This window comes from Elgaria multicarinata, chromosome 7 (assembly GCF_023053635.1).
Source record: "Elgaria multicarinata webbii isolate HBS135686 ecotype San Diego chromosome 7, rElgMul1.1.pri, whole genome shotgun sequence".
Lineage (NCBI taxonomy): Eukaryota > Metazoa > Chordata > Lepidosauria > Squamata > Anguidae > Elgaria > Elgaria multicarinata.
The window spans coordinates 8,587,168-8,613,074 of record NC_086177.1 but is presented as its reverse complement, the minus strand read 5'-3'; the positions used below and the strand labels follow the sequence as shown (position 1 = coordinate 8,613,074).

Genomic DNA, 25,907 nt, shown 5'->3' with positions numbered 1-25,907 from the left:
GGCGGGGAGACGATCTCTGCAGTTCATCCTCCCCCCTGCAGCCCAGTGTCTCCTGAAAAGTTGCCCGGAGGTGGGGCTGGAGGGTCCTCTGGAGCAGCATAAGAGTTGGTGCCGGGGCTGAAGGAGGAGTTGGCAAAGATCACCTCCACACCGGCTTCCTCCAGCAGGATCCTGGTGCCTTCTATGAGTGGACGGAGCCCTTGTGTGAATGTAATGACCAATCTGAACCCAACCCATTGCCTATTTATATTTAAATTGGGAAGAATATACAATCAGTCCTCTTTGTTCCCACTGCTTCTGCCTTTCCTCCCTCCTTCCAGTGCTCCATGAGTAAAAGTTTAGATTGTAACCTCCTTGAGGCAGGTTACTGTCTTGTCGTTGTTAATCTATAAAGTACCATGCCCATTATAGCACTGTATATAAATAACCAATCAAGTAACCCCAACCTCAGGCAGGTTGTACAGAGATACGACACCCATGAACCAAAGTCTGTTTCGTAATACTTCAAATTCTCACCTAGCAACCCCCTAATAAAATTTCCTTTCCAAATGTAATACTTCAAATTCTCACCCAGCAACCCCCTAATAAAATTTCCTTTCCAAACCCTCTACACAGGGGTTGTGACTTTAGAATGACAAATTCTGAAGAAAATAAACCTCACGCTCATTCTGTGATGGATACATTTGCTGATTTTTTGTTTTCTAACAGCCATGGACAATGACTCCTGCCAAGTTGTAGGAACTCTAGTTAGATGGTGAAAAAAGCTTAGTTTGATAAAGTGATTCATAAAGCAAAAGGAGAAAAAGGAAGAGGAGGAGAAATGGGGGAGTTCAATTATCAAGTTTACTTCATCTGCTTTGTAGCATTTAGTAACCCAGATTTATCTCTCTTAACTAAATTTCCTCATTTATCTTTTGTCAAATTTCACTTCAGATAAATCAGTACAGGAAGCATGGAGGGCCACCTTTGGAACACAGGAATAAATTAAATAAAAATTTGCTTGGCCCCTTTGATCCTGATTTTCTGGATTTGTATAGCTGTGGTGAGGGGGGAAATACTAGCTTGAGCTATGCCACCACGTTCCTTGCAATTCGTTGCAGGTAACTCAGTGCAGGGGTGGGCAACCTGTAGCCCTCCAGATGTTTTGTCCTTCTGCTCCCATGATCCCTTGCTATTTGCTGTGCTGGCTATTGCTGTTGAAAGTTCTAAGTCAAAACATCTGGAGAGCCTCACGTTGCGCATCCCTGCAGTAGAATTTTGCAGGGCATCCTTGGTGCCTAAAAGCCCTCTGAATATTTTTGTTAATAGCACTGTCTAGCGCTCCAGCTTCTTTCAATTGGGAGGTGTTATATTGTCTAATCTAGGCATCCTTCAGCTCTCACATCCAACCTTTACTAGCCTTAAAAGGAAAATATAACTCTTTAAAGGAAATTAGTTCTAAATCAGTCTAAAATGTATAAATTCTTTGAAGTATAAAATATCTTGTGTAGACGATATGAACACGATGTTTTCAACTGCCTTTGAAAAATAGTTTTATGTGCATATTTAATTTCATTGTGTGTATATTACTGAATGCATTGTGTAAAAATAGCAGTGGGAATAATTTACTTCATTATAACGTATATGTTTGTTTTTGTATTGTAGTACTCTAAGGAAAAGGGCTATAAATCTTGAAACACATGGTGCCATTTTAAAGAATAAAAACAAAGTTCTGGAGCACCTTGTCTTGTTTTTGTATTATTATTATTATTACCACCCCATAGCCGAAGCTCTCTGGGCAGTTTACATAAGATTAAAAACTTTAAAAATGATATACATTAATACATTAAAACCATAAAAATGTATACACAAAAGCATACATCTAAAAACAATAATAAACAACTATAAACTGTGAGCCAAACCTAAAAACAGATCTGAGATCGGTTAAGCTCATCACATATTGCTAAATGCCTGGAAAAAGAGAAAAGTCTTGACCTGGTGCCAAAAAGATAGCAATGTTGGCACCAGAGCAAGATTAACATTCATTTTAAAGTAATATGATCTGGTCCGCACATAATGCTAACCAATGTTTTATTTAACCCATAGTTAATCCATGGTTTGTTGCCCTACCCAGGTTTATGTAGCAGATATTCAAACAAACCGGTTTATTTTCTCAGTTGTTGGGTTATTTGTTCCCCCTTCTTCACTTGCTCTTCCCTGTATCCCAAATGCCTTTATGGCACTGTGGTACTGACATGTAGAGTAGCTGGTGTGTGTTTTTAACCAGTCTTGTCAGCCTCCTCTGTAGCCTGTCAAAACAACTCATGAACAACCCATGGTTCTGGGTTCATATGTAATGACAATCCATGGTTTAAACAACAAAGTTCACAACCAAACAACAACCCTCTTCCTGGGTTGTTTGTGGTTAACAAACCATGAGTTGATAGCATCCCTGGCTTCGCACAACACAACTACCCATAATTCAGCAACCCATACCATGCGTTAGCATTATGTGCGAATCCATCTTATGCTTGTATACCATTGCATAATCAACATTCCACTATCTCCTCATTCATATATATGAAATTTTGTATATTGAAAATCTGTTAAAATGTGTGTATTTAGGAGATGAAAAAACATTAACTTCAGATGAAGAATACAGTGTTGATGAACAGGTTTTTCTTTTTAGTGATGTGTGTGTATGTATACATGCTGTGGCAATTTTGTTCAGTTTTGAATAACCTGAGGACTTGTTGTCCTATCTGAAGAATCAGTCAGTAAGAGTCATAATTTGCCAACATGCCAGGTGTTGTTCCTGAAAATATTACCCAGCTGGAATGCCGCAACTTGCACCATCCCCCTTCATACTGCTTTGTACCAGAAATTACGGTAGATAATTTTCCTCTAGGCAGTGGATTAAATACACAAAATTGTGCAGCAGTCTGCTCTTTGAATCAAACAGTGAGGATGAAATTGCAAATTGAGTGGGCAAAATGTTGTAGATTTTAGCAGCCCCCATGAGTGCTTTCAGGAGAAGACTGTTAAACTTTCAGACCACATTAAAAGTATATGGAACTGCAAGATTTCTTCTTTATGTTTTTCTGTCTATCAGACTAGCGAACAGCCCTTGAGCAGGGGGTTGGACTCGATGGCCTTATAGGCCCCTTCCAACTCTACTATTCTATGATTCTATGAATACATTGAAGCCCTCAAGTAAACTTACACTACTTTCAGTGTTGGACATATTGTCGCAGCTTTAAATTGTACGGAGTGCAAGCTATATGCTAGTTAGTGAAGTCTGCCCCTGGTGGCTGAAAATCTAACTGCAGGCTTAAACCACATGGACACACTTAAATTAATGAAAATTAATGTGTTTTAAATATGGCCCCTTAGTATGCATGCCACTTGTCAGGTGTTTAGCTTTCATGGTCTTGGAGCTATGGCGATGATGGACAGACACATCCTCTTAGGATTATAGGTAATCATATGGGTAAAATGTATGGTTAAAATTTGCTCGCACTGCTGAATCATCATTCCAAGTTTCGTTGAAATCGATCAAATGGTATTGAAACTGTAAATGTTTTAAAATTTCAATTGGCTTCCATTTTGTTTCAAGATGGCAGATGAAATTTTCAGTATGCCTAAAACCATCCCACATAGAGGTAGAACTAATCTTAAAAGTTTCATAACAACTGGATGCATGGTTTTCAAGTCCATCAAGGACATAGCTGGGGGAAAGGTAACCGCGACCGGGGAAGGCCATGGCAAACCACCCCGCTACAAAGTCTGCCAAGAAAACGTCAGCGAAAGCAGGCCTCCCTCTAGGAGTCAGCAATGACTCAAGTGCTTGCACGAGAGGCTCCTTTCCTTTTCCTTCATAGATATAAGAAAATTAATACATTGAACAATTTTAACCTAAGCAGGTTGGAAGTGTTTGCTATCATTGCTTTGCCAAGCATGGAAACCATGTTGTAAAAACTTGTGCCAGTTGTTTTGAATATCTAATGTTGGTTTCAGAGAACTTTTATAGATAACTGGTGAATAGAAAAGGATCTTGAGGAAGCCAGTGTAAGCGCAACAAGGATAATATTAAAGCAAGAATGCACAGGACTATGAATTAGAGTAGCTGGGAGCAACTGGCACAAGACTGAAAACTCTAGAACCAGTGATCTGTCCTGGAACTGAGCTCTACGAGGCAAACATTTCAGGGTAAGCACAACCTCTGGGAGTGCTAGGGGGCACATTTCACCAAGATAAATGGGTTTGGTGTTGCAAAGGCTATAAGCGGGCAACATGGCAAAACCAAAGGAACTAAGTTTGATAAGGTAAAGTTGACAGAGGAACTAGAACAGTACTGTGACCACATCACTTCCCTGATCAGCCAGTTCTTTGGATTGCAGTATAGCAATAGGCCCTGGAAGTTAAGAAGGAGGAAGTAGAAGGTGATTGGTTCCTAATGCTCACCTGACTCCCAGGCTGAGAAGGTTTTGCTCAGAATTTCTTGCTTATAGACTTAAATTGCCAACAGTCTCATGCTCATCCCCAACCAACAGGCATTACCGTCATGGATTACTGTTACAAATCCAGACAAGGAGGAGTCCTGTCGATCAGTCAGATATGTGCCACCTGAAGTAGAGGTGCTGAAGCAGTCCCAACTTCAGGCTCAAAGAGACCCAAGCTCGAGGCCAGGCCTGAGCCTGTTGGAGTGAGGGCTCTTGAGGCAGGGACTCTCCCACCCCAAGGAACTATATCAGGGACCCCATATATCCCCATTCCTGAAAAAATAAAGAAGACAACGACACAGTAAAAACAAGGCAAGGAAATTATCTAGGGAAATGGATTCACTGATATCACATAGGTAACTAATATCACATCTTCTGGTCACTATTCCACAATTCAGTAAAGGTCACAAGCTAAAATAACCACTCACATACATAGTTCTGTCCTCTCTTTCTCTGAAAGCTAATTCTGTTGCCCTACCAGCCGTAATCTGTTCAGCCCCTTTATTCCCCTGTACTCATTAGGAGGTCCTCACCTACTTGAAACAGGAATTTAAACATTAGGGGAATAAATTGACAGAATGGAACTTTTATCCTAGCTTCAGCCAAGAAGCAATGACCATACAGATGGAAGATGACATTATCTGGACTCCCATAAAATTCCAAGAATGAGGCAGGGCAATTGCACAACAAACACCTCTTGTCTGTTGTGCTTGCCCCAAATTTCTAGCAGCTTACCTTTATTGCTTCTTTTACAGTGTTAGTGATTCTTCCAGCTGGTGGCCGCCATGTATCGCTCCCCACCCTGCCATCATCCTTAGAATTCTCCAGAATCACATAGCAACATTCCAAGTAGGCTTTCAGGGGGGAAAACATGGTAACCTTATTTTCTACCTCAAAAAGGAGTTTCCTCAGAATGACACTATGTGATAACATTGTTGTGACAGGGGATTCAGGGACAAAAGCATGGTGGGCAGAAGCCACCCAAAATAACTAGTACTCCAAATCCTCTTTTCCCTATCCTCCCCCACCCCATGAGCAAATTTCTTCCTGGTTAAAACTTTACTTAACTATGTGAATCTTTCTGTTTCTTTTGTTGTATCAGATTGGTTATATTCCCAATTTTCAGTTTACTTTAGCATTATTTCTTTTTAACAATGGCATGCATATCAATTACAACTTCATAATAGATGTCTGGGACAACTCCAGTTACATCACTGCAAACCAGTTTCTTTCCCACAGGATATAGTAGGAAACTGGGAAGTTAGGATCAGGGGAGCTTTAGGGTTGTATCTAGGGTTAGTTTAATGTATGTTCCAGTCATTTTAATAGGTTTTCTGGAAGTAATATTAACATTGGATACAACCTTGAGTGGTCTCCTGTTTTGGTAAGGAAATGGATCTGGCACTGGATAGAGGTTGTCTGTGGAGTGGACTGAGGAGTTGGGAGAACTTCAACAGGCTTTATGTGTACATGAGACAAACTTTGCTCCCTCCCACAGAAATTATTTTCTTTTCTAGCTTTTGGAAAACCAACGGTTTGAACACCCACCCCCACCACCCCCATGAGATTTAGGAGAGAAAGGGTAGATTTGAGCAGAAGTAGTATTCACAAATACAAACTAGTTACAAAATAGTGGACAAGCTTTTGAGTTTACCTGTACTCACTTCAGACTGTATGTTAAACAAAAATGGGGCACTGTGGATGAAGAAGAGGAAAAAAATGTTGCTGGGGGTGGGGTGCCTATATGATGCCGCCTTGGAAGGGTGTCAGTACAAAAGCCCATAACATCGCTGTTGTGAAACTAAACTGATAAAGCTAGATGTGGCAGGAGGGAGTATGGGCTGTCTGGCCCTGCGTTCCTGTGCTGTCCCATTAAAACAAAACAAAAAACCACACACACACTCTCTCTCCAGTAGCCGACTGGAGCTTTTTCTCAACGTCTACTGGTTAGCCCGGATCAAATGTAAAAGTTGCTGTAAATCAGCACTTTGAAAATGCACAGTTTTGGGGGGTGGGGGAGAGAATCCCAATTTGGCTGCAAGTTGGCGGCTACATCATTTAAGCAACACAGCCGATAAATTCGATTCCGTTCATGTTTATCCTAGAACGAGTTCCCGTAAAGGAAATACCTGAATAGTTCACAGAGATCTCCAAAGCGGACCAGTTAATCTTTCCATACCAAGATGTTCTACCTGTTTGTGTGTAGGATATGAAACCAAATACATTCACATTTCATGTGCTATATTTGGCAGTGACAGTATCCTGACAGCTAGGGAAGAACAGTTGTTGTTTTGCTGATGATGGAAGCTGAGCATTTTGAAGGGGGAAATCAAGTGCTTACTATAATTTAATTGATATCTACAGCAGATTTCAGAGATCTAGTTTGTTTGTTTTATGTTTGACCAGCTGGCATAAAGCAGGAGGGTAATATTCTGGATTTACTGTCTCTCCCACTGATTGTATTACTCTTTGTGGGATGGGGCGGGGAGAGAGAGAGAACTGGCAATAGCAAAAGTGGAATAGCATTTCTCTATGTCTTTACTCAAGTGTATTGGACTGTAATGGGATCCAGACTGCTTTCCTTTAGTATTGTCTCCTTGATGTATTGAAAACAGTTTTAAGTTTAGGAAGTAGGTTCTCTCTGTTTCTGAGCAACATATTATACAGTATTTTATAGCAGAAACTGCCACGGAGAGGTGAATAATATTTCAGAGGAAACAAATTATCAGTGTGTTTCAGTGACATTTTCCATCTCTTTTTGTCCTCATCATCTACTCTTGTAATGCATTTCCTTCCTATCTAAATTATTTTGATGACAATTGGTATTGCTTGTGCAATCTGAGGTTTACAAACACTTCCTCACTCATGCCATGCCCCTTTAAAGACACTGGAAATGTCTCAAACAGGGGGAAAATCAGCTTTTGGAAGTTGGGATATATGTAACAGAAAAGTAGTGGAGGAGGGAGTAGTTAGCCCTTATTCTGCTTACTATTTATCTGCTCCTCATTGCCCAAAGTTGCTTCCCCAAAAGCAGAAGTGAGCCTCTTGTGGCCCTCCTGATGCTATGGTCTATAATTCCCATGATCCCTTGCCATTGGCTGTTCTGGCTAGAGGTGTTGAGAGTTATAGGCTAAAATATCTGGAGGGCCACAAAGTTGTTCAAATAAGGTTTGAAATATGTGTATTGAAATAAAAAAAGGAAATGTTTAGTATGCTGTAGGACAGGGTTGGGGAGCTGTGTCTGGGAGTAATTTGGAGTAGAGAAACAGTGGACAGAGAAAGGGTTAAAAAAACCTGTTAATGAAAACACACACTATTTTTCAATTCAAAAATCCTTTCCCTAAGTGTGTATATAATGTGTAGTTATGCTTTTAAGGGAAACTGTGAATACTGCAGAATTACTTGGAAGGTCACAGTATTGTTCTGAAATTAAATTGTTTAAGCCCTAAACAACTTGGGACCAGGATACCTGAGAGAGCGCCTTCTCCCTTACCAACCTGCCCGGTCACTGAGGTCATCCGAGGGCCTGCTCCTGGTGGTTCCACCTAGATCCATCCTCCGATTGGAATCCACCAGGGGAAGAGCCTTCAGCGTGGTTGCGCCCCTCCTGTGGAACTCCCTGCCTCTGGAGGTCAGGCAGGCGCCAACCTTGTACTCCTTTCGGCGCCTCCTGAAAACGTCTTTATTCCAAGAAGCCTTTCTTTAACATGCAGCCTTGGATCCCTGTTTTTGCTTCTTTTAAATTTTGTTTTAACTGTTTTATTCTGTTTTTATTTTCATTTTACCTTGTACACCGCTCCGAAATTTTTCAATGGGGAGCGGTATATATATATTCTAAATAAATAAATAAATTAGGTTATACAGCTGAAATGAATTTGAAGTAAACATTATCCCGTGAAGTGGTGAATCTGGCAATATTTGCTATTTGCTATTAGGAATACTTCTGCATTCCTACTTTTGCTATCAACTCTGCTGCAGGGGTTGTGTTGTAGGCCTGGAGTTTATAGGTGAAGAGGAATGGACTCTGTGCAGTTTAATCAGACGAAAGTTGCCTTAGTTTCCATATATATTATTTCTGTAGATTAAAATTGAGATTGAGTCAACAAAAACAATGTTGCATGTATATTGGACATCACGGAGGCTTGCTGCTAGAAAAGATGAGAACCCTAGAAGAACTAAAGGAGAGATTAAAGGAGGAAAATTTAACGTGGTTAAACTATCTTCAATTAGAACAATGGACAAAGAAATGGCTAAAGAATAATGGAGAGTGTAGAGCGATTACGAAATTTGAGGAGCTGATTAAGTGAAAATAAATTAATAAAAGGGTTAACGAGTGAAATGTATAGAATACTAGTGGGACAGGGGGAGATGGAAAGTGTTGGCAAGGTGGTTTGGGAAACTGACTTGAAGAAACAAATAGGGCAACAGAGTTGGGAAGGAATATGGAAACAACGAGTGTTGAGAAATATGTCTGTGAGAATAAAAGAAAATTATTATAAGATTGTATGGATGTGGTACCTAAACCCGGTGAGATTAAATGAAATAAATAAGTTGAATTCAGCAAATTGCTGGAGAGGTTGTCAAAAAAAAGGAACGTATTTACACATGTGGTGGGAATGCGAATTTGTACAAAAATTATGGGAAATGGTGTTTAATGAGATAAAAGAAATTTTAGGAATGGAGATTGAAGAGACACCTATAGTGGCATTGTTATCATTATATGGAGAATTAAATTGTAGTAAAGAGACAAAAAAATTGATAACGAATTTGTTAACAGCAGCAAGGTTAATGATATCTAGGAACTGGAAGGTTCAAGGGGATTATCATATAGAAGATTAGTATAAAGAAATATGGGATATTGCTATTAATGACAAATTAACATGTAATATAAAAGTTAGACGAGGGATGATAAAAACGAATGATTTTGAGGGAATATGGAAACAGTTCCTAGAATTTGTATTATCTAAGGGGAGTGGGAAAGCACCTCCAGAGGAAGCAATGAGATTTTGGAAACAGGAATAAGATCCCGTGGTTGGGGGGAGCACTTTTATGTTAAGTATGATTATGTTAATAGAATAACCTAGAATATATGTTATCAAATGTTATCTAATATTTTATGTATTATGTAGTATTGTCTTATTGTATTGATGTATGTTTGAAGTATTAAATAAAAAAAAATATTTTAAAAAACCCCACAGAGGCTTGCTAACCGTGAGGAGCCATGACAAACCATGACGGGGGCACACACTTTCCACAGTCATCCAGAGACCGCGGAAAAAGTGGGCCTAAAGTGTACATCCCTCCCTCACATCCCTCCCTGATCCCGGGATCCCCTGGGCGTCATGTGAACACACAGGGACGATCCCAGGGATCGCCCCAGGATAAAGCCCTGTCTAGCTAAGGCCTGTGTTTCTACTGATCATTTAAAAACTTCAAAAATCCTACTAAACATACTTAAAGTAAGTCTTTTGATTCCAGCCAGTGTAATTTTAGCTAATATATACTTTGAAGAGTTTTAAAATTATTATTCGTCTTTTTCGTGCAGGTGTCATTTTTCTTATTCATCATTTTTGTGGTCTATACTATGCTGCCCTTCAACATGCAAGATGCTATAATTGCCAGCGTTCTAACTTCCGCATCACATACCCTTGTGCTGAGCATCTGTCTGTCATCAACAGATATCATCAAGGAACAGTTGGTTTGGCAGGTATGTTTTGAGTGATGTGGGTCATTTTGTGTTGAATGGCTTGATAATTATCCTGGACAGCAAATATAACTGGTCTGTGATTAGGAATATGATTGAATCACTTCTTGCGTTGAACAAAAGTTTACATTACAATTCCACTTATCTGTTTTTTATTGAGAGAATCTTCAAAACTCTGTAGGAGCTCTGTGTATACACTGGAGTTTCTATGTGTATGCAAGGAAATGCTACATTAGAGTGATTGTGTATAGTTTAAACCTTTTTTAAATGTTGTAAATGCTAAGAATAATACACAGATTGTAGGCTTCTGCAAGTTTTCTAGCATTTATTATTTATTCGTTACACTTATATTCTGCCTTTCCTCCAAAGAGCCCAAGATGGTGTACATGATCCTCCTCTTCATTTATTCTCACAAGTCTGTGAGGTAGGTTAGGGTGTGTGTCAGTAACTAGCCCAAAGTCACCCAACGAGCTTCCTGATTGAGTTGGGACATGAACCTGGGCCTTCCTATTCCAACACTCTAGCCACTACACCACATGTCATAGAATGTCATATACATCTCAGATGTTTAGTTCCAAAGACCTTAAAAATTATTTCCATTCAGTGGGGTTGCAAAATCTCACGTAATTAACAAGGATAAACAGATCAAGGCTTGTTTTTTGCGATACCTGTGCTTTCAGTTTTTATTCTTTTGTTCAAATAAATCGTATTTGATATTTTCACACATGTCATTTATACAAATAACACAATCCAGTGTGTTCATAGGTTCCAGTGGACAATTTAAATCAGCTGCTTAATCCTGCCCCGCAATCGACACTAAATGGACTTTAAAGTACTTAACTTTGATTGAGTCGTATCATGCTTTTGCTAAATTATCTCAGCAATATTTGCAAGGTATGCCACTATGGCCATTCTGCCACGCCCGGCATAGCCTGGGTGTGGGGAGGCGTTTGTGGGCATGGGAGAGAGGAGACGTGTGCTGCCAGCATTGGGTGGTGCTGGTATGGGACCACATGGGGGAGGGGTTGAGGAGCCCATAAATTAAGGGCTCTCCCCCCCCTTCCCCCTCTTTGCTGCACGGCTCCCTCCCTCCCTCCCTGTAGGCTTGCTGGTTGCCGTTAGGAGCTGAGTAGGATTTTTTTACTCCTGTACTGAATTGTGCAGGAGTTTTTTCGCCTACTCCACACTGTGAGACAGTCTGGGTGTATTAATTAAGTTAATCTGTTTTCTAATTTGGTCACACTTTGCTATTTGGCACTAGGTACAGGCATCCAGAGTGGGAGTGGGAATGGGAATGGTGAGCATTCACATGGCACTGTTCACAGTGACTGGTAAGTCCGAGGCTCCCAGCTTTGAGCCCCACGGCCTACCTGGGAGATACGACTTACCTTTGGGGCCGACCCTACTCACCCACTCAGAGCTGGATGGCCTGAGATTGGGCATGACAAAAGAAGGTCCTCCGACCCCACAAGGGGCAGGCCCAAGGGAAGGCGAAAGATGCAGTGCCTACCCTTGGGCCACAAATGGCTCGCCCAACTTCAGAGACCTGGCAACAGGCCATACTGGATTTCCGGTAGGATTCACCCCCTTTTGCAGATCATTTAATGAAATGTGGCCCTGTTTAAATCCAGCTGTTGTTGTCTCGTCTCCTTATTTAACGACCTTCACACCACAATTACTATATCCATATTACCAGGCTTCAATAAATGCACTTGCCAGTCCCACCATGCTGAATGTGGCACTCCCTACTGGCAAGTGTGACAAGGGTCAGCCTACCTCCGAACTTTGAAGCTGGAGAGGAGGACAGGGATTATCTAGGCAGTTGTTCCATTATTGCAGGGTTGTTTTTTTAGTGTGCAGATGGACAGAAAATGTACAGTTGGGGGAAAATGTGCAGTTGGAAATCTGATAATGTGTAGTTGAAAAAAGTGGTGAAAAAGTAGGATGTGTGTTTAACAAGAACTTAACAATAGACAAAGTCAGGGATGGCATGTAACAAAAATTATATAAGGATGCAGATGAAAGAGCCCTTGATGGTATGACTGATGTTGTTGGGCCCTGTGACAGTGTTGCCTGAATTGATGTGGGGGCAAAGTTGGCCCTTGGGTCTATTGCATGGTCTGGTCCCTCTGTTTGTGTCTCTGTCCTGTGTACTGTTGCTGGTTAGCATCCACTTCAGGTTGGGAGGTTGTCTGTAGGCCAGGACTGGCCTGTCTCCCAAGGCTTGTGAGAGAGAAGTGTCTGTGCTGATGATGGGTTGGAGTTCACTGATGATCTGTTGCAGTGGTTTCAATTGGGGGTTGTAGGTGACAACCAGTGGTGTACTTTTCTTGGTCGATTGTTCTCTCTGGGTATCCATATGGCCCTGTCAATCTGTGTTTTGTGCTGCTTTAGAGAAGGGAATTCTCACTGGGAAAAGGTGGGAATGTCACAGCCCTCATCCAACCAATTACTGATACCAGGCACCCGTTCAGCACTTCCACAGCCTCAGCTTCCTTAATTTTTATGACTTCTATCTCTGATGGCTGAGTGTCACGTGTAAATTACTTTAACAGATATATTTTTCCCCACGAAGTGGAAGATGGTATGATAGAAGCATTGTTGCCTGTGGAACATACACTCAAGCTTCCATTGTCTCTGGCCAACAGGTCACAGGCTTTAAAAATGTCTGACTGGAACAACAGTGGGGCAAAAGCAACAAGTATACCATAGGCCATGGTGTCTCAGACAGCCTTCAACTCTTTAAAATGATAGTCTTCTCTTGCTGTGGTCACCTGTGACGAATAAAAATCACCTTCAGGTGTCTTGGCAAAGAGGATATATATGATTTTTTTTCTTTTAGGTTACAAGAATCTAAGATATGTGGTAAAGTAGGGTAGTAAATGTACTTTGAACTGCTCCGCACTTGTCCAGAGTCATTTTCCAGACCCTGAACCTTCTTCCTGTCATCTCACTACTTCAAATCCACATTTGGGTAGGTTGACTAAGGTGTGGTGAAGGGGAAGATTCCCCAAATGGCTAGTTGCTCCAGAGAAATGACTCCATGTGGTATGGCAGTCGCCACATGACCTGAGGCACCTCAGTGTTAAATTACTGCTGGAGTTCCAGTAATAGTTCACTGCTAAGAACATAAGACGAGCCCTGCTGGATCACACCAAGGGTCTGTCTAGTCCAGCATTCTGTTCACACAGTGGCCAAGCAGCTGCCCAAGAGAAACCCACAAACAGGACATGGGCGTAACAGAACCCTCCTGCCCTTGTTTCCCAACAACTGGTATACATCAGCACACTGCGCTTTCCCTTGACCCTGTTCGGATGTAATGGTGGTATCTGGCAGCCTTCATGGCTTAATTAATAAGTGAGTTACATTTGAACAAAGCCTATGAGTAGTTCTGTCTCCCTGGGCAGAGAAATAGCTTGTGTGCATTGCCCCTCTGAAAGGCAGGATTCTCCCTCCTCCCTGTGTGAAACAGCTGCCATTTTTCTTCTCAGCCTGGAACAAGACAGAGATGGGCAGCAGTGCTTTAGCAGGAGTACAAAACTGAAGTATTTTACTGCTGGAATAAATTATTCCTGCTTCAAAAGATGGGTGATTTAGAGCAGTTTTGTCTTTTAACAAGACTTGAAACTGATGATGGCACAAAAGTCTTAGAAAAATATTCAAAGTATTACATTTGCCCGATTTTTGGAACACAATACACTGTCCCTTCCAAACGTTCTGTAGTATTTGCATGAATGTTCTTTCTCGTAAAGGAGAATATTTTCCTCCTCCTTCTTGTTCTCCTAGAACAAAGATAGAATGATGATCTCTTGGTGATCTCGCTCTTGTTTTGTTTGAGCGTCTCATGTGCTGTTGTTTGCTGTAGCGCCTGTTACTCTCTGATAATTGTCAGTTGCATTCTCATAAAGGAGAAAAAAATACCCAGTGACTAGCATGTCTCTTTCTGCAGATAGACCTTCTTAGGTTTCTATACCATCAGGGTCTGTCTCATTGGAGTGGATGCTTCTGGTAAATCATTCAGGCAGCAGGGGAAGGGGGCAGGTGGGAGGGGAAGTGGTTGGGCAGGAAGGAAGTCCTATGGACTCCTGGTCGGCCTTGTGCTGACTTTTCCTGGCACCTGGGAAACCGCAAGACTCATCCTGCTTCAGATTCAGAATTGAATCCAAAGTGGGCCAGGCAGTGCTGAGGAGCTCCAAGTCAAACGGGGGGGCAATTTGGAAGTTCTGAATTGGATAAGCTGTGCACAGGCCTACTAAATGTATCTTCTGAAAGGGTTTAGCTCCCAAAGGCTTGATGGAATAAAAATGTTTTTACTAGTTTCCAAAAATAAATGACAGAGAAAGTGGAGCTTTTTCTCGAAGGCATTTCATAATCCCAGGCCCAGTACAGGGAAAGCACTGCTCTTAGTGAATGACAATCCAGCATCCAAAGAGGTGGGAATCTGCAACAGGGTTTCCAGATGCCCAACTGGTTTTGCACCATAGCACTAAATCAGCAGTGTATTATAAAAAAAGAGTAACCAACAGGAGTGTTTGCTCCTTGGACCTTTGCTGGCTGTGCTGTTTGAGCCAGTAGCCATCAGCGGAGGTTGAAGGTATTGGGTATCTCTGTCACTTGAAAAATCTTCAAAGAATCTTTACTGCTTTCTCAGTGCAGTGCCTCTCTAATTTCCTCAGAACATACTCATTTTGTTATTTTTGAAATGTATACCGCAATAATCTCATGACTCCAGAACAGTGTCCTCAGGGTGGGAAGGAGCCATGGGTCCGAAACGTGTCGGATTTATTTTATCATAATAAAACACATCCTTTGTTCTACCTCTTTGCCTTTGGCTTTTTTTGGTATCTCTATTTGGGTTTCCTTTTTTTTTTTTTTTGGTTTTTGGCTCATAGAATCATAGAATAGCAGAGCTGGAAGGGGCCTACAAGGCCATCGAGTCCAACCCCCTGCTCAGTGCAGGAATCCGCCCTAAAGCATCCCTGACAGATGGTTGTCCAGCTGCCTCTTGAAGGCCTCTAGTGTGGGAGAGCTCACAATCTCCCTAGGTAACTGATTCCATTGTCGTACCACCATCCCAGTTAGTAAAACTACCCCCCTCCAAATACAAAACCAATAAAAAACAATCTAAGGTATGAACTTTTTTTTGTATACATTGGAGCTTGGAAAAGAAATGTTACAGGCCTACTGTGCCAAATACATTTCAAGGCTTTTTAGGCCCTCGTGTTTATATTTTGTTTCTCTGTACCTTAGAATCTGCCAACTGAGGATAACACTGCATGCATCTGATGAAGTTGGCTCTACTCCCATGAATGCTTATGGCACAATAAATCTGTTAGTCTTCAAGGTGCCACAAGGTTCTTGGTTGTAACTGGGAGCCAAAGCAGCTATTTCAGGAGAAATGTAATATGTTCCTTGTGTGACATTTCCTGTGACATTTCTTACTATAAAGGGCACACCATAGACTTGCCTAAACGAATGCAAAACACAATTTAACACAGCCCAGGAAATAAATCCACAGAAGTTACTGGCTTACAAAAGCTTTCCTGTCCTACCTGCTCACACATATCCATTTAACTCCCTTGTAGCACACTAACTGCCTAAATGAAAGAGAAAAGAAAGGGGAAGAAAGAAGCCCTCAATTTTCTGCCAGATTTTAAAAATGTCCCTACCTGTTTTTCTAGATGCTATTCTTACTCGCTGATAAAAAAATCAGGCAAGTGACAACTTATAAACCTGCATAAATACATTAGTTTTTTCAGCAAATGTAATCCTTATAAAGAAAAAAAAAGAGATGGGTTTAATTATTCTATTCAGCAGAAGCAGATTTTAATTAGCATTGCAGAATTTACTTTAGCCTCTAAGGCATCTTTGAGCATTTTAAACAACTCAGTTTAAAAACTGTTTTGCAAGCCTCAGTTAGTACAGCAGAGGTGGGTCACCTGTGGCCCTCCAGATGTTTGGGCTACAACTTTCACATGCCCTAGTCAGTTTAGCCAATAGTAAGAGATGATGAGAGTTTTAGCCAAAACAGCTGGACGGCTGCAAATTGCCCATCCTGGCACCAAAGAAGGGGTTGAGTGTTTTTCACAGCAGACCTTGTTTCCTGTAAACTTGGTGGGCTTGCTTAGTTTTTCACATTTCATAAGGTCAAAACAGTAACTCCGAACTGTGTGCCATGAGAGAGCCCCTAATGTGCCACAATAAATAAATAAGATTAAAGATCAAGCCTCCTATTAGCCCAAGGTGCACCCTGCTACACCTCTGCTTTAGTGATTTACCGCTTTAGCCTTGCCTTTTACTGGAAGCAGGTGCTCTTCTGTGTCTTGGGATCAAGTATGATTGGATCACTCAATCACTCCCAAACCAGATACAGGAGAATTAGCTTTCCACAAAGGAGGCTGCATTTTGCCTGTCTGTATGGGTCACTGACCTTCAAGACAGGAGGGCTTGCCCATATCAGTGATTCATGCAGAAACAGAGGGGTAGGGGTAGGGGTAGGGGTAGGGGTGGAGGTGGGGGAAAGAATCAGGGTCAGGGCTGTAGAATGGAGAGGATGGCATCAATGGGTGCTTCCCTTCCCAGAGCAAATGGCAGCTGTGTGTGTTTGGGCTCAGGGCAGGGACTGGGGGAAGGGTTAAGCCCTCTCCTGCACCACAATCCAGATTGCTCTCTGTTACCCCTGTTACTCAATAACGTATTTTAAAACCACACAAGAACTAACCATGTGAGTAATGGTATGTCTAGTTTGGCCCTAAGAGACGACCTTTTCAGCTATAAGAATAAAGTATGCATTGAATTTCAGTTTATAATAAAAAGTGTGCTTCATCTATCACAAAACTGACAAACTCTGGGTTAAAGAAAACCAGGCAAATAGCCAGAAATTTTGTGGTGAAGAGCTTAGATGTATATGGAAGACCCCTTGTAAGTCAAACCTAAGTATGAGTAGTCTAATATGTTTAAAATAAAAATATTTAGGCTGCATAAAAAGTCCTACAGTGCCCAATATGCCCAAGGTAGCCATAATTGGATGGGCCGTGCTGGGAGTTGTAGGATTTCTTTCTGTCTAAACATGCATAGGATTGCACCCTTACCTTTGTGCTGCTTGAAACCGAACAATCAAAGATGGGAGCAAGTTTGCTGTTTATTGTAATCTCCCTAAGTGAAAGGTCAAGGATTTTATGTAGAAACAGCTTGAAATATTTTTGTAAAGGCCAATGTTCTGATCCAGGTATGGACCACATGAGCAAAGTGTCATGGGTGCCCTCCCTCCAGCTAATCCAGCTGGCTAGAGCTTCTCGTAAGTCGGTTATAAAGCTGAAACCCTGCTGCTGCTCAGAGAGATGCTGGACTCCACCCCACTTGCTTTCTCTTTCCTACTGAAGAGCTGATGAGTGGAATTTCGTCCTGTTTTAATAGGGCTATGCACTCACAGTCCTCGCTGCTCTAAATGCACTCTTGTTGGAATGGACTATACCTCTGCAGCCCTGACAAGGATATATCTTCATGAATGAAGGAGAGCTTGTTCCCTCATGACTTGGAGTGCTATGGACTTCATTTGTCTGTCTTGACATCCAGGAATGGGCCAGAATGTTGTCTGGGCAACAATAAGCAGAATGAGTGATGTCTACAATGTGGCCCGTGCATCAAGTGCAAATATAAAGCGGGTACTGAAGGCTTGACTCCTTTTGTTGTTTCTCTACTGGAGAACCACTGAGTAATGTTAAGTTAATAATGCCATAGAATAGAGGTGACTGAAACGGGGTGTGGGGAGTGCTTTTGTGAGCATTTTCCTTCCCTCAAAAAGTGCTCCTCACCTTTGGGCAATTTTGGAGATGTGTATGAAAGTGGACAGAAGTGTTTTAGGAGAAGGAGTGGAACCACCCATGTCCCATTCACCTGAGCTGTTCCACTGGATTAGGGTGACCATATGAAAAGGAGGACAGGGCTCTTGTATCTTTAACAGTTGCATAGAAAAGGGAATTTCAGCAGGTGGCATTTGTATGCATGGAGAACCTGGTGAAATTCCCTCTTCATCACAACAGTTAAAGGTGCAGGAGCTATACTAGAATGACCAGATTTAAAAGAGGGCAGCGCACCTGCAGCTTTAACTGTTGTGATGAAGAAGAAATTTCACCAGGTTCCCCATATATACAAATGACACCAGCAGAAATTCCCTTTTCTATGCAACTGTTAAAGATACAGGGGCCATGTCCTCCTTTCCATATGGTCACCTTACACTGGATGTGCGTACTCCTAGTATCTACTAGTTGTGGAATGAACCTTTTCACAGCCCCCGTTGACTGCCACTCTGGTGCAATTGTTGTTGTTATCATAATTGTTTAGATAGGTCTCACTCTGCTGAGGAATAGCAGGTCATCATGGAGACAGGTATGCCGATGTAGGGGAAAAAACGCACCAATAAGCATGGATGCTAAAAAGAGAGATCAACTCTGGTGCTTGATAAACATGTTAAAAACTATTTTATTCTTTAAATCCAAAAATGCTCCGCTCAACGTTTTGGACGTATCGTCCTTCGTCAGGAGCTATAATAAAATATACAGGTTTTTTAAAAATAACAAAACAGGAACACCCATGTATTACTGAAACATTTCATGTAGAAACCTCAGCTACTCCTTTTGTAGTTGCCACAAGTCATGGAGACTAAAGGTTTTTCTAGGGACACTTTTGTCCTTATCCCTCCTCAGGAGGGATAGTAATAGTTTATATTCTATGCAAGGCATTGCCAGGGGAAAGTAAAATATCTATGGCATGGTATCAATAGGAGAAGATAGTGATCACATATAATCAAAAATAAACCATGATTTATAAATAAGCCAGGAGGTGATGTCAGAAAAGCCTAGATTTTCGAAGTGTAAAATTTGTGTACTAAAGTCAGCAAATTATATTATGTAATCCTGAGGAAGGATAAGGTCAAAAGTGTCCCTAGAAAAACTTTTAGTCTCCACGACTTGTGGCAACTACAAAATCTGTAGTTAGGAGTAGCTGAGGTTTCTACCTGAAATGTTTCAGTAATACATGGGTGTTGTTCCTGTTTTGTTATTTTTTAAAAACCTGTATATTTTATTATAGCTCCTGACGAAGGATGATACGTCCAAAACGTTGAGCAGAGCATTTTTGAATTTAAAGAATAAAATAGTTTTTAATACGTTTATCAAGCACCAGAGTTGATCTCTCTTTTTAGCATCCACATCATGGAGATAATCTGATCTGGCTACATCAAATTCAGGGTGAGAACAAATCAGATTGACTTTGTAATGCCTTCACTATTTCTAGACAGAGAAAGATCAAATGGTGCTAAAGCTAGAACCCAGTCTGGGTGCCAGATGAAAGCAAAAGCTTTGAGGATCTTTTGGTGAACACTTGGGGCCAGGGATGCCCATTTTTCACGCAAAGAATGTTTGACTCCAAACATTTATCATGGCCCTATCATAGAGCAGTTTAATTCAAAGATGTACAGAAAGAAGGTAATAGCTCTGCTTATTACGGCTTGTTCTAAATACTTCTATATCTCAAGGATGTGTGATATATAGGCATCTGTTACAGCTTGGCAGAATGAAGCACTACTTTATGAGGAGAGGCAAACTTTTTAAACACTCAAGTCATAAATAATTTGGTAAATGTTCATTTATTTAGAAGGCTGAACTCTCCTGAATTCTAAACTATTTAATCTAGGTTCCTATCACACTGCATCACTTTCCAAACAAGGTGAAAAAATGTATAATTTACAAACATAAAACTAATTAATATTATTAAGTGGACATGTTTTACATTTTAAAAGTTCAACAAGAAGGAAACACATTGTGCTTAATTTTGTTTTGCTCTTAAATGAGGAAAAGACAGAGGCTAGGCACTCTGTCTCAGACAATCTTGTTCTTTAGTGAACATAATTTGAAGATGTCACAACGAGTTCATAAGAGGTAGAATTAATGAGATCCCAATGATATTGGGATACAAATGTTTAAATAAATAAATATATTCTCCAGATGTTCCTGCTTTGGGTCATCTATGGGAGTTCAAGTTACTGAGCAAACAAAGGTCTTGCAGCTTAGAAGTAGCCTAGAAGTTTTAATTCATAGGAACTTTTTTATATATATAAGGTGACTATTATTATTTTTTTCTGTTCAATCCGCACTACTAGTTTGATTCAGTATAAGGCAATTTAATATAAAACAAAATATTTATTTATTTATTGCACTTATATACCGCCCCCATAGCCAGAGCTCTCTGGGCGGTTTACAGAAATTCTAAAATTGAGATAAAAACGAGGATACAAAATTTAAAATTTTAAAACACAGAACATACACATATAAAGCATTAAAAACCATTTTAAAAAAGGTATTTTTTGTTTATAACGTTGTATTTACTTTCTGGATTGAATGTATTCAGGTTATCTCTCAACCAGTTCATATGAACTTTATATCATGTACAGATCACATGGGATGGGGAAGCAAGTCTGTGCCTTCCTACCCACCAGTGTGCTTCTCTTATGGGGCATATGCATAAAATCCAATGCTATCATGCCAGAACCATGTAATGGATATGCCACACGCAATAACCTATGCTAAGGACCCTGCTTACTGTCTTCAACAATGAGGTCACAGAAATTTGCTTGCGAAAACTACCATTCTCTAGTATAAGTAAACGCCATCCTGTCACGACCGGCATAGCCTGGGCGTGGGGGTGCTGTTGTGGGTGGGGACAAGAGGAGACGCTGGAGCCAGCCACGGACTGGCAACCGGGCAGGGTCACGTGGCCAGGAAGGGATGAGAGGAACCAAAACTGCTGTTTCCCCTCCCAACTGCCTCTTGCGTCACGCGGCTCCCTCCCTCCCACCCGGTAGACAGTATGAGCTTGCTGGTTGCCATTAGGGGCCCGAGTAGGAATTTTTGCTCTTGTCCTAATTTGGCCAAGAGTTTTTCGCCTACTCCATACTGTAGGACAGCTTGGGGGTATTAAATAGGTTAATTGGTTCACGTTCATAATTCGGTCACATTTGATTTAGGGCGGTAGGTAAGGGCATCCTGAGAGGGGTTATGGGGCGGTGAGCATTCGCAGGCACCGTTGAGGTGAGGGGTAACACCTCAGGCTCCCTATTTTGAGCCTAGTGGCCTGGCAGGAGAGATAAGGGTTACCTCTGAAGCTGGCCCTCCTCCCTCACGCAGAGCCTAGGCGGCCTGCGCTGGAGCGACACCAGAAGGTCTCCCTACCCCATAAGGGGAAGCCCGTGGGATGGCGAAGTCCCAGGCGCCAACCCACAGGTGGCGAATGGCTCGCCCAAATGAGGAACAGGCCTGTCAAGAGGCCTGATTAACGATGCCCTCTTAGGATAGGAATTTCCCACCTCCTGCAGATCACGTAATAAAATGTGGCCCAGTTTAAATCCAATACTTGGTGGCCGTCTCTTTATTTCTTGCCTCCACTCACTGCAAAAGGCTGCCGCTCAGTCCTATGAGGACTGTTAAAGTGCTATATTGGGGGAAGACTGTTGCAGGAAGAGCTAAAGCTGCTTAAGAAGTTGCTGCGTTCATCTCTGTGTGGAGAACCGTCAGAAGCATTGTATCTCTTTCCCAGGAGATGTATAAGGGAAAATACACCATAGAAGATTTCAGCAGCAGCAAGGATGAATTCATTGGGGCTGTTTGCACATCACTGAGGCATTCAGTGGTAAATCATGGGTTAATCCACAATTTGCAGAGATGCTCACAATCAGTCTGGGTTCGCATGTCATGCTCACAACCTCTGATTGAGCCGATCACAGGTTGTTACAGGAGTCAGAAGTGGATTGCATGTGGTGTGCGTCCCCATAAATTGTGGGTTAAATAACCCATGATTTGCCACCATGACATACAAACCGGGTCTGGGTCGTTAAACCATTTTTTTCAGCTTTAAAGAAAAGAATGTCTTGTTCAGTGTTTTTCTACCTTCCCATTGCTTTGTGTGCCACAATAGTCCTTTCAGTGCGTAAAAGCTGCTGTCATTTTCATAATTTTAAATGAATATGAGAGGTCTGTTCAAGTGTTTTGTTTAGAAAATCTGTGGGTTTTTTCCTACTTGTCAAACATCAACATGCATGTTGAGTTAAATAAGCAGCCTCTTTGTGCATGCTGTGTGCAGACACGCATATAAATCTGTTATTTATCTCTTCATCCTGATGCAGCCTCAGTGCAAAAGCAAGCTGCAGAGGGGAGGATGGGAAAATAGCTATCTTGTCCAGCAACTGGCATGTTATCTCTGCTAACTCTGTGCCTCCCATGGATGTTCAGCACCTTCCCTCCACCCCACACACTTCACAATAGCTGTTAGGACATAGGACAGAGAAAGCTGCCTTCTACTGTGTCAGTTCATTAGTCCATCTAGCTGAATTTTGTTGACATTGCCAGCGTCTCTCCTGGATTTCTTTGCCTTACCAGGAGAAGCCAGGAATCGAACCTGGAACCTTCTGTATGCAAAACATGTGCTCTGTCACACTGAACTATGCCCCCTCCCAATGCTTCAGACTATGGGTACTTCTAGTCATTGTATCTCCGTCTTTTCCTCATTAAATTCTTTTCTTCTGTGACATATTTCCTGTACCAGGAAAAGAGATGAAAGAAGTGGCAGGAAAATACAAGAGGGCTAAAAATGGAACTCAATATTATCTAGACACACACACACACACCCATAAAATTCCATGAATAAAGCAGGGAAACTGCACAATAAAAGCCTCATCTGGAAGAGCCCCTCTGGGCAAAATATCCCAAGAGAAAACTGTCCTTGAACTGTGTCACTTCATACTGCAAATATATGTCTAGGGTGGAGCATTTGAATATTCTTGTGCTGAAATCCCGTTCGCATAGAAAACTAGAATATCAGGGAAGCGATGAAACCTGAATCTTCTACCGGACAGGCTAGCCTTGTTTGGTTGTTTTTAATATATGGGGGCAGTCAATTTATTTATTTATTTATTTATTTATTACACTTATATACCGCCCCACAGCTGAAGCTCTCTGGGCGGTTTACATGAAGTTCTCCCAGATGAAGTCTGAAGTGGCATACTCCAGGAACAATTTTACCATAAGATCAGCTGTTTGTGTACACATGTTCCAAACCTAGGTGCCCCTTTTCTCCTCATTTTAATTGATTAACCATTTTTGTACATCTCTGACATCACCAGTCAGCCTTTATACAGGGTAGGGGTTGGAGATTTCTGGCCAACGTTTTGCCCGTCAGAGCTTGCCCTGCTTTACACATGCAGCAGAATGAAGTGGTGTTTTCTTAAGATGGCAGAAAGAACAGTACCACTGAAGACTGGGCAGTGGGTTGCTGTTGTTGTTCACATTTACTTCTTAACCGTCCCACCATTTTGACGTTCGCACAATGCCTTGACATAGAGTTGTTGTAGGGCATTGTGGAATGTGAAAATGACACCTGCCCAATCACTTGCCACTGAATGATGGATCCTGCCAAGTGTTGAACCCCAACAGTTGCCCCAAAATGCTGGGTGCTGCTGCCTGATTATTGGGTTTATACATTACCATTATGTCTAACTTATTCTGTGTCAGGGAGAAGGCTTGTTACCCTTTCCCTAAACATGTTGGTTTTCTGTGTGCAGGGAATTCTCTTCTGTTAAGTACTTCCTGGTTTGGCACTACCATTGTTGTAATCTCTAGAAGTGCCCCATAACCCTCAAAAATACAATTTTGTAACAAAGAGTAAGGAGGAGGAGGGGGCACAAATAATTAATCTTCCATATGAGAGAGAAGAACTGACTTGTTTGATGAGATATATTATCCCCAGAAGACAAAGCAGTGTTACAAATATTTACTTTGTTGGGTCCAGATTACAGATTTTGTAACAATGATTGTGAGGGTGTAGGAAAGTATGCAATGTAGTTTAAGGTAAACTTTAAGCAAGCACTGGAGAAAAAAAAGAATAGCGTTACATGTTTGACTGAGGGTTCCTTCACAGAAGGCTGTATCGTGCAGTTGTAGCGAGTCACTCACAGATGTTTGCAGTTCTTTTTACTACATCGTCAACCTCCAATGCCTCTCCCATCATTTTTCAGATTTATTCTGCCATTTTTAACTCGCTGAAAATGCAGTAATATATATAAACCGCCATCAAAAAGGTGGTGTATTTCCAGAATCGCACAATGTCACACAATACTGCAGCACCATCTGCTGGCTGTATAAATGGAACACATGGGGCTTGCCCATATTGGAAGCAACCTAAAAAAGAGGGGGGGGGGATGTGTGTGCATGGGCATGTATTGTGCTGATTGTTATCCGGCGAAGAGCCCCAGGAAGGGTGTGGGATTTTTGCCTCATGTAAAGAAGCTCTGAGATGTTGATTTGTTTCGTTCATCTTGTAGATCCTGGCAAATGTTATTATTTTTATTTGTGGGAACCTCGCAGGAGCATACCACAAACAATTGATGGAACTTGCTCTACAGCAAACGTATCAGGACACCTGCAACTGCATCAAGTCACGCATCAAGCTGGAGTTTGAGAAGCGGCAGCAGGTAAAGTTCTTCTCAGCATTTCATGTTCCCTTTCCTCCTGTTCTTTGTTTTCTCTTGTTGGATGTGCTAAAATGACTATTGATCAGGCAGGAGCGGGGAAAGTTCTTCAGAAATGTATTTAAGGCTGTTCTTTGCTGCCATTCCCTTCCAAGTGTAGGAGATGTGGAATTACTATTACTATCTTTATGCTTTTTTCTCCACTCCTTTGGTTTATAATAAAGAAAAGTGGGAGCTAAAAGGGACATTAGGCTCTTGACATCAAAGTTCTTCTTTTGGTATGGTCTGTTGCTTTGAAACTTCAATGAACATCCATCCTTTATGCTAAGGAACAATGTAGGAAGCATCCTCCAAACTAATGTGCGTAGATAGTTAAGGGATGAGCCAGCTCTTTCAACGGAAGGATATTTACAGAAGTGTTGGGAGAATTTAATGAGATGATCTGTCTTTTGTAACAACAGAAAATAGAAGTGCTTATTCAGATAAATTCAGAACTATTCAGCCTTCATACTTAACAACACTACTACTGCTTTTACTTTGGATCAATTAATAGGTCCAGATGATGAGTTGCTGTCATTTTCTGATTTACATGCTAAATATAATTTACCTACTATGGCTAAATGGCGATACTTGCATTTGCAACACTTGCTGGAATCTAGCTTTGGCCCAGCTGCTTTTACAGCTTCAGAACCTCCATTATTGTTAGAAACACCTATGGCAGCTGAACAGACACGTCAACCCACAACCCATATCCATAAGTATTTAGTAATAGTAAACAAATATGATACCCAATGGTTTAAGACCGGATTGGAATAGAGAATTGGAGTGTCTTATTTTGCCTAATCAATGGATTGTTGCCTTAGAGTCTGTGGCCACAGCTAGACCTAAGGTTTCTCCTGGGATCATCCAGGGTTCGCCCCTGCCTGAGCACTGGATCCCCTGTGTGACACCTGGATGAACAGGTTTGACCCCTGGACGATCCAGGGATAAACCTGAGGTCTAGCTATGGCCTAGATCTAAAGCTCCTATGGATCTTAGGCTATGTCTTATTCAGAAAAAAAAATCTTGTTTCAGGTTTACTGGACTCCACAACGCTTTTTCAGTAAGGGTCTGTCTAACTTACATAATTGTTAGAGATGTAATGCATCTAATGCTTCTTTAATTCATATTTTTTGGCAATGCCCAGTAGTTGCCCCCTTTTGAG

The 25,907-nt window shown here is 41.4% G+C and overlaps 1 protein-coding gene across 1 annotated transcript in view; it reads left to right on the top strand.

Moving 5' to 3' along the window:
- Nucleotides 1-25,907, top strand: part of ADCY2 (adenylate cyclase 2) — a 150,544-nt gene that overhangs the window by 32,600 nt on the left and 92,037 nt on the right. The window contains exons 3-4 of the mRNA XM_063130192.1: nt 10,027-10,188; nt 24,557-24,706. Of these exons, the coding sequence (XP_062986262.1) occupies nt 10,027-10,188; nt 24,557-24,706 (312 nt within the window). The remainder of the gene's footprint in view (nt 1-10,026; nt 10,189-24,556; nt 24,707-25,907) is intronic.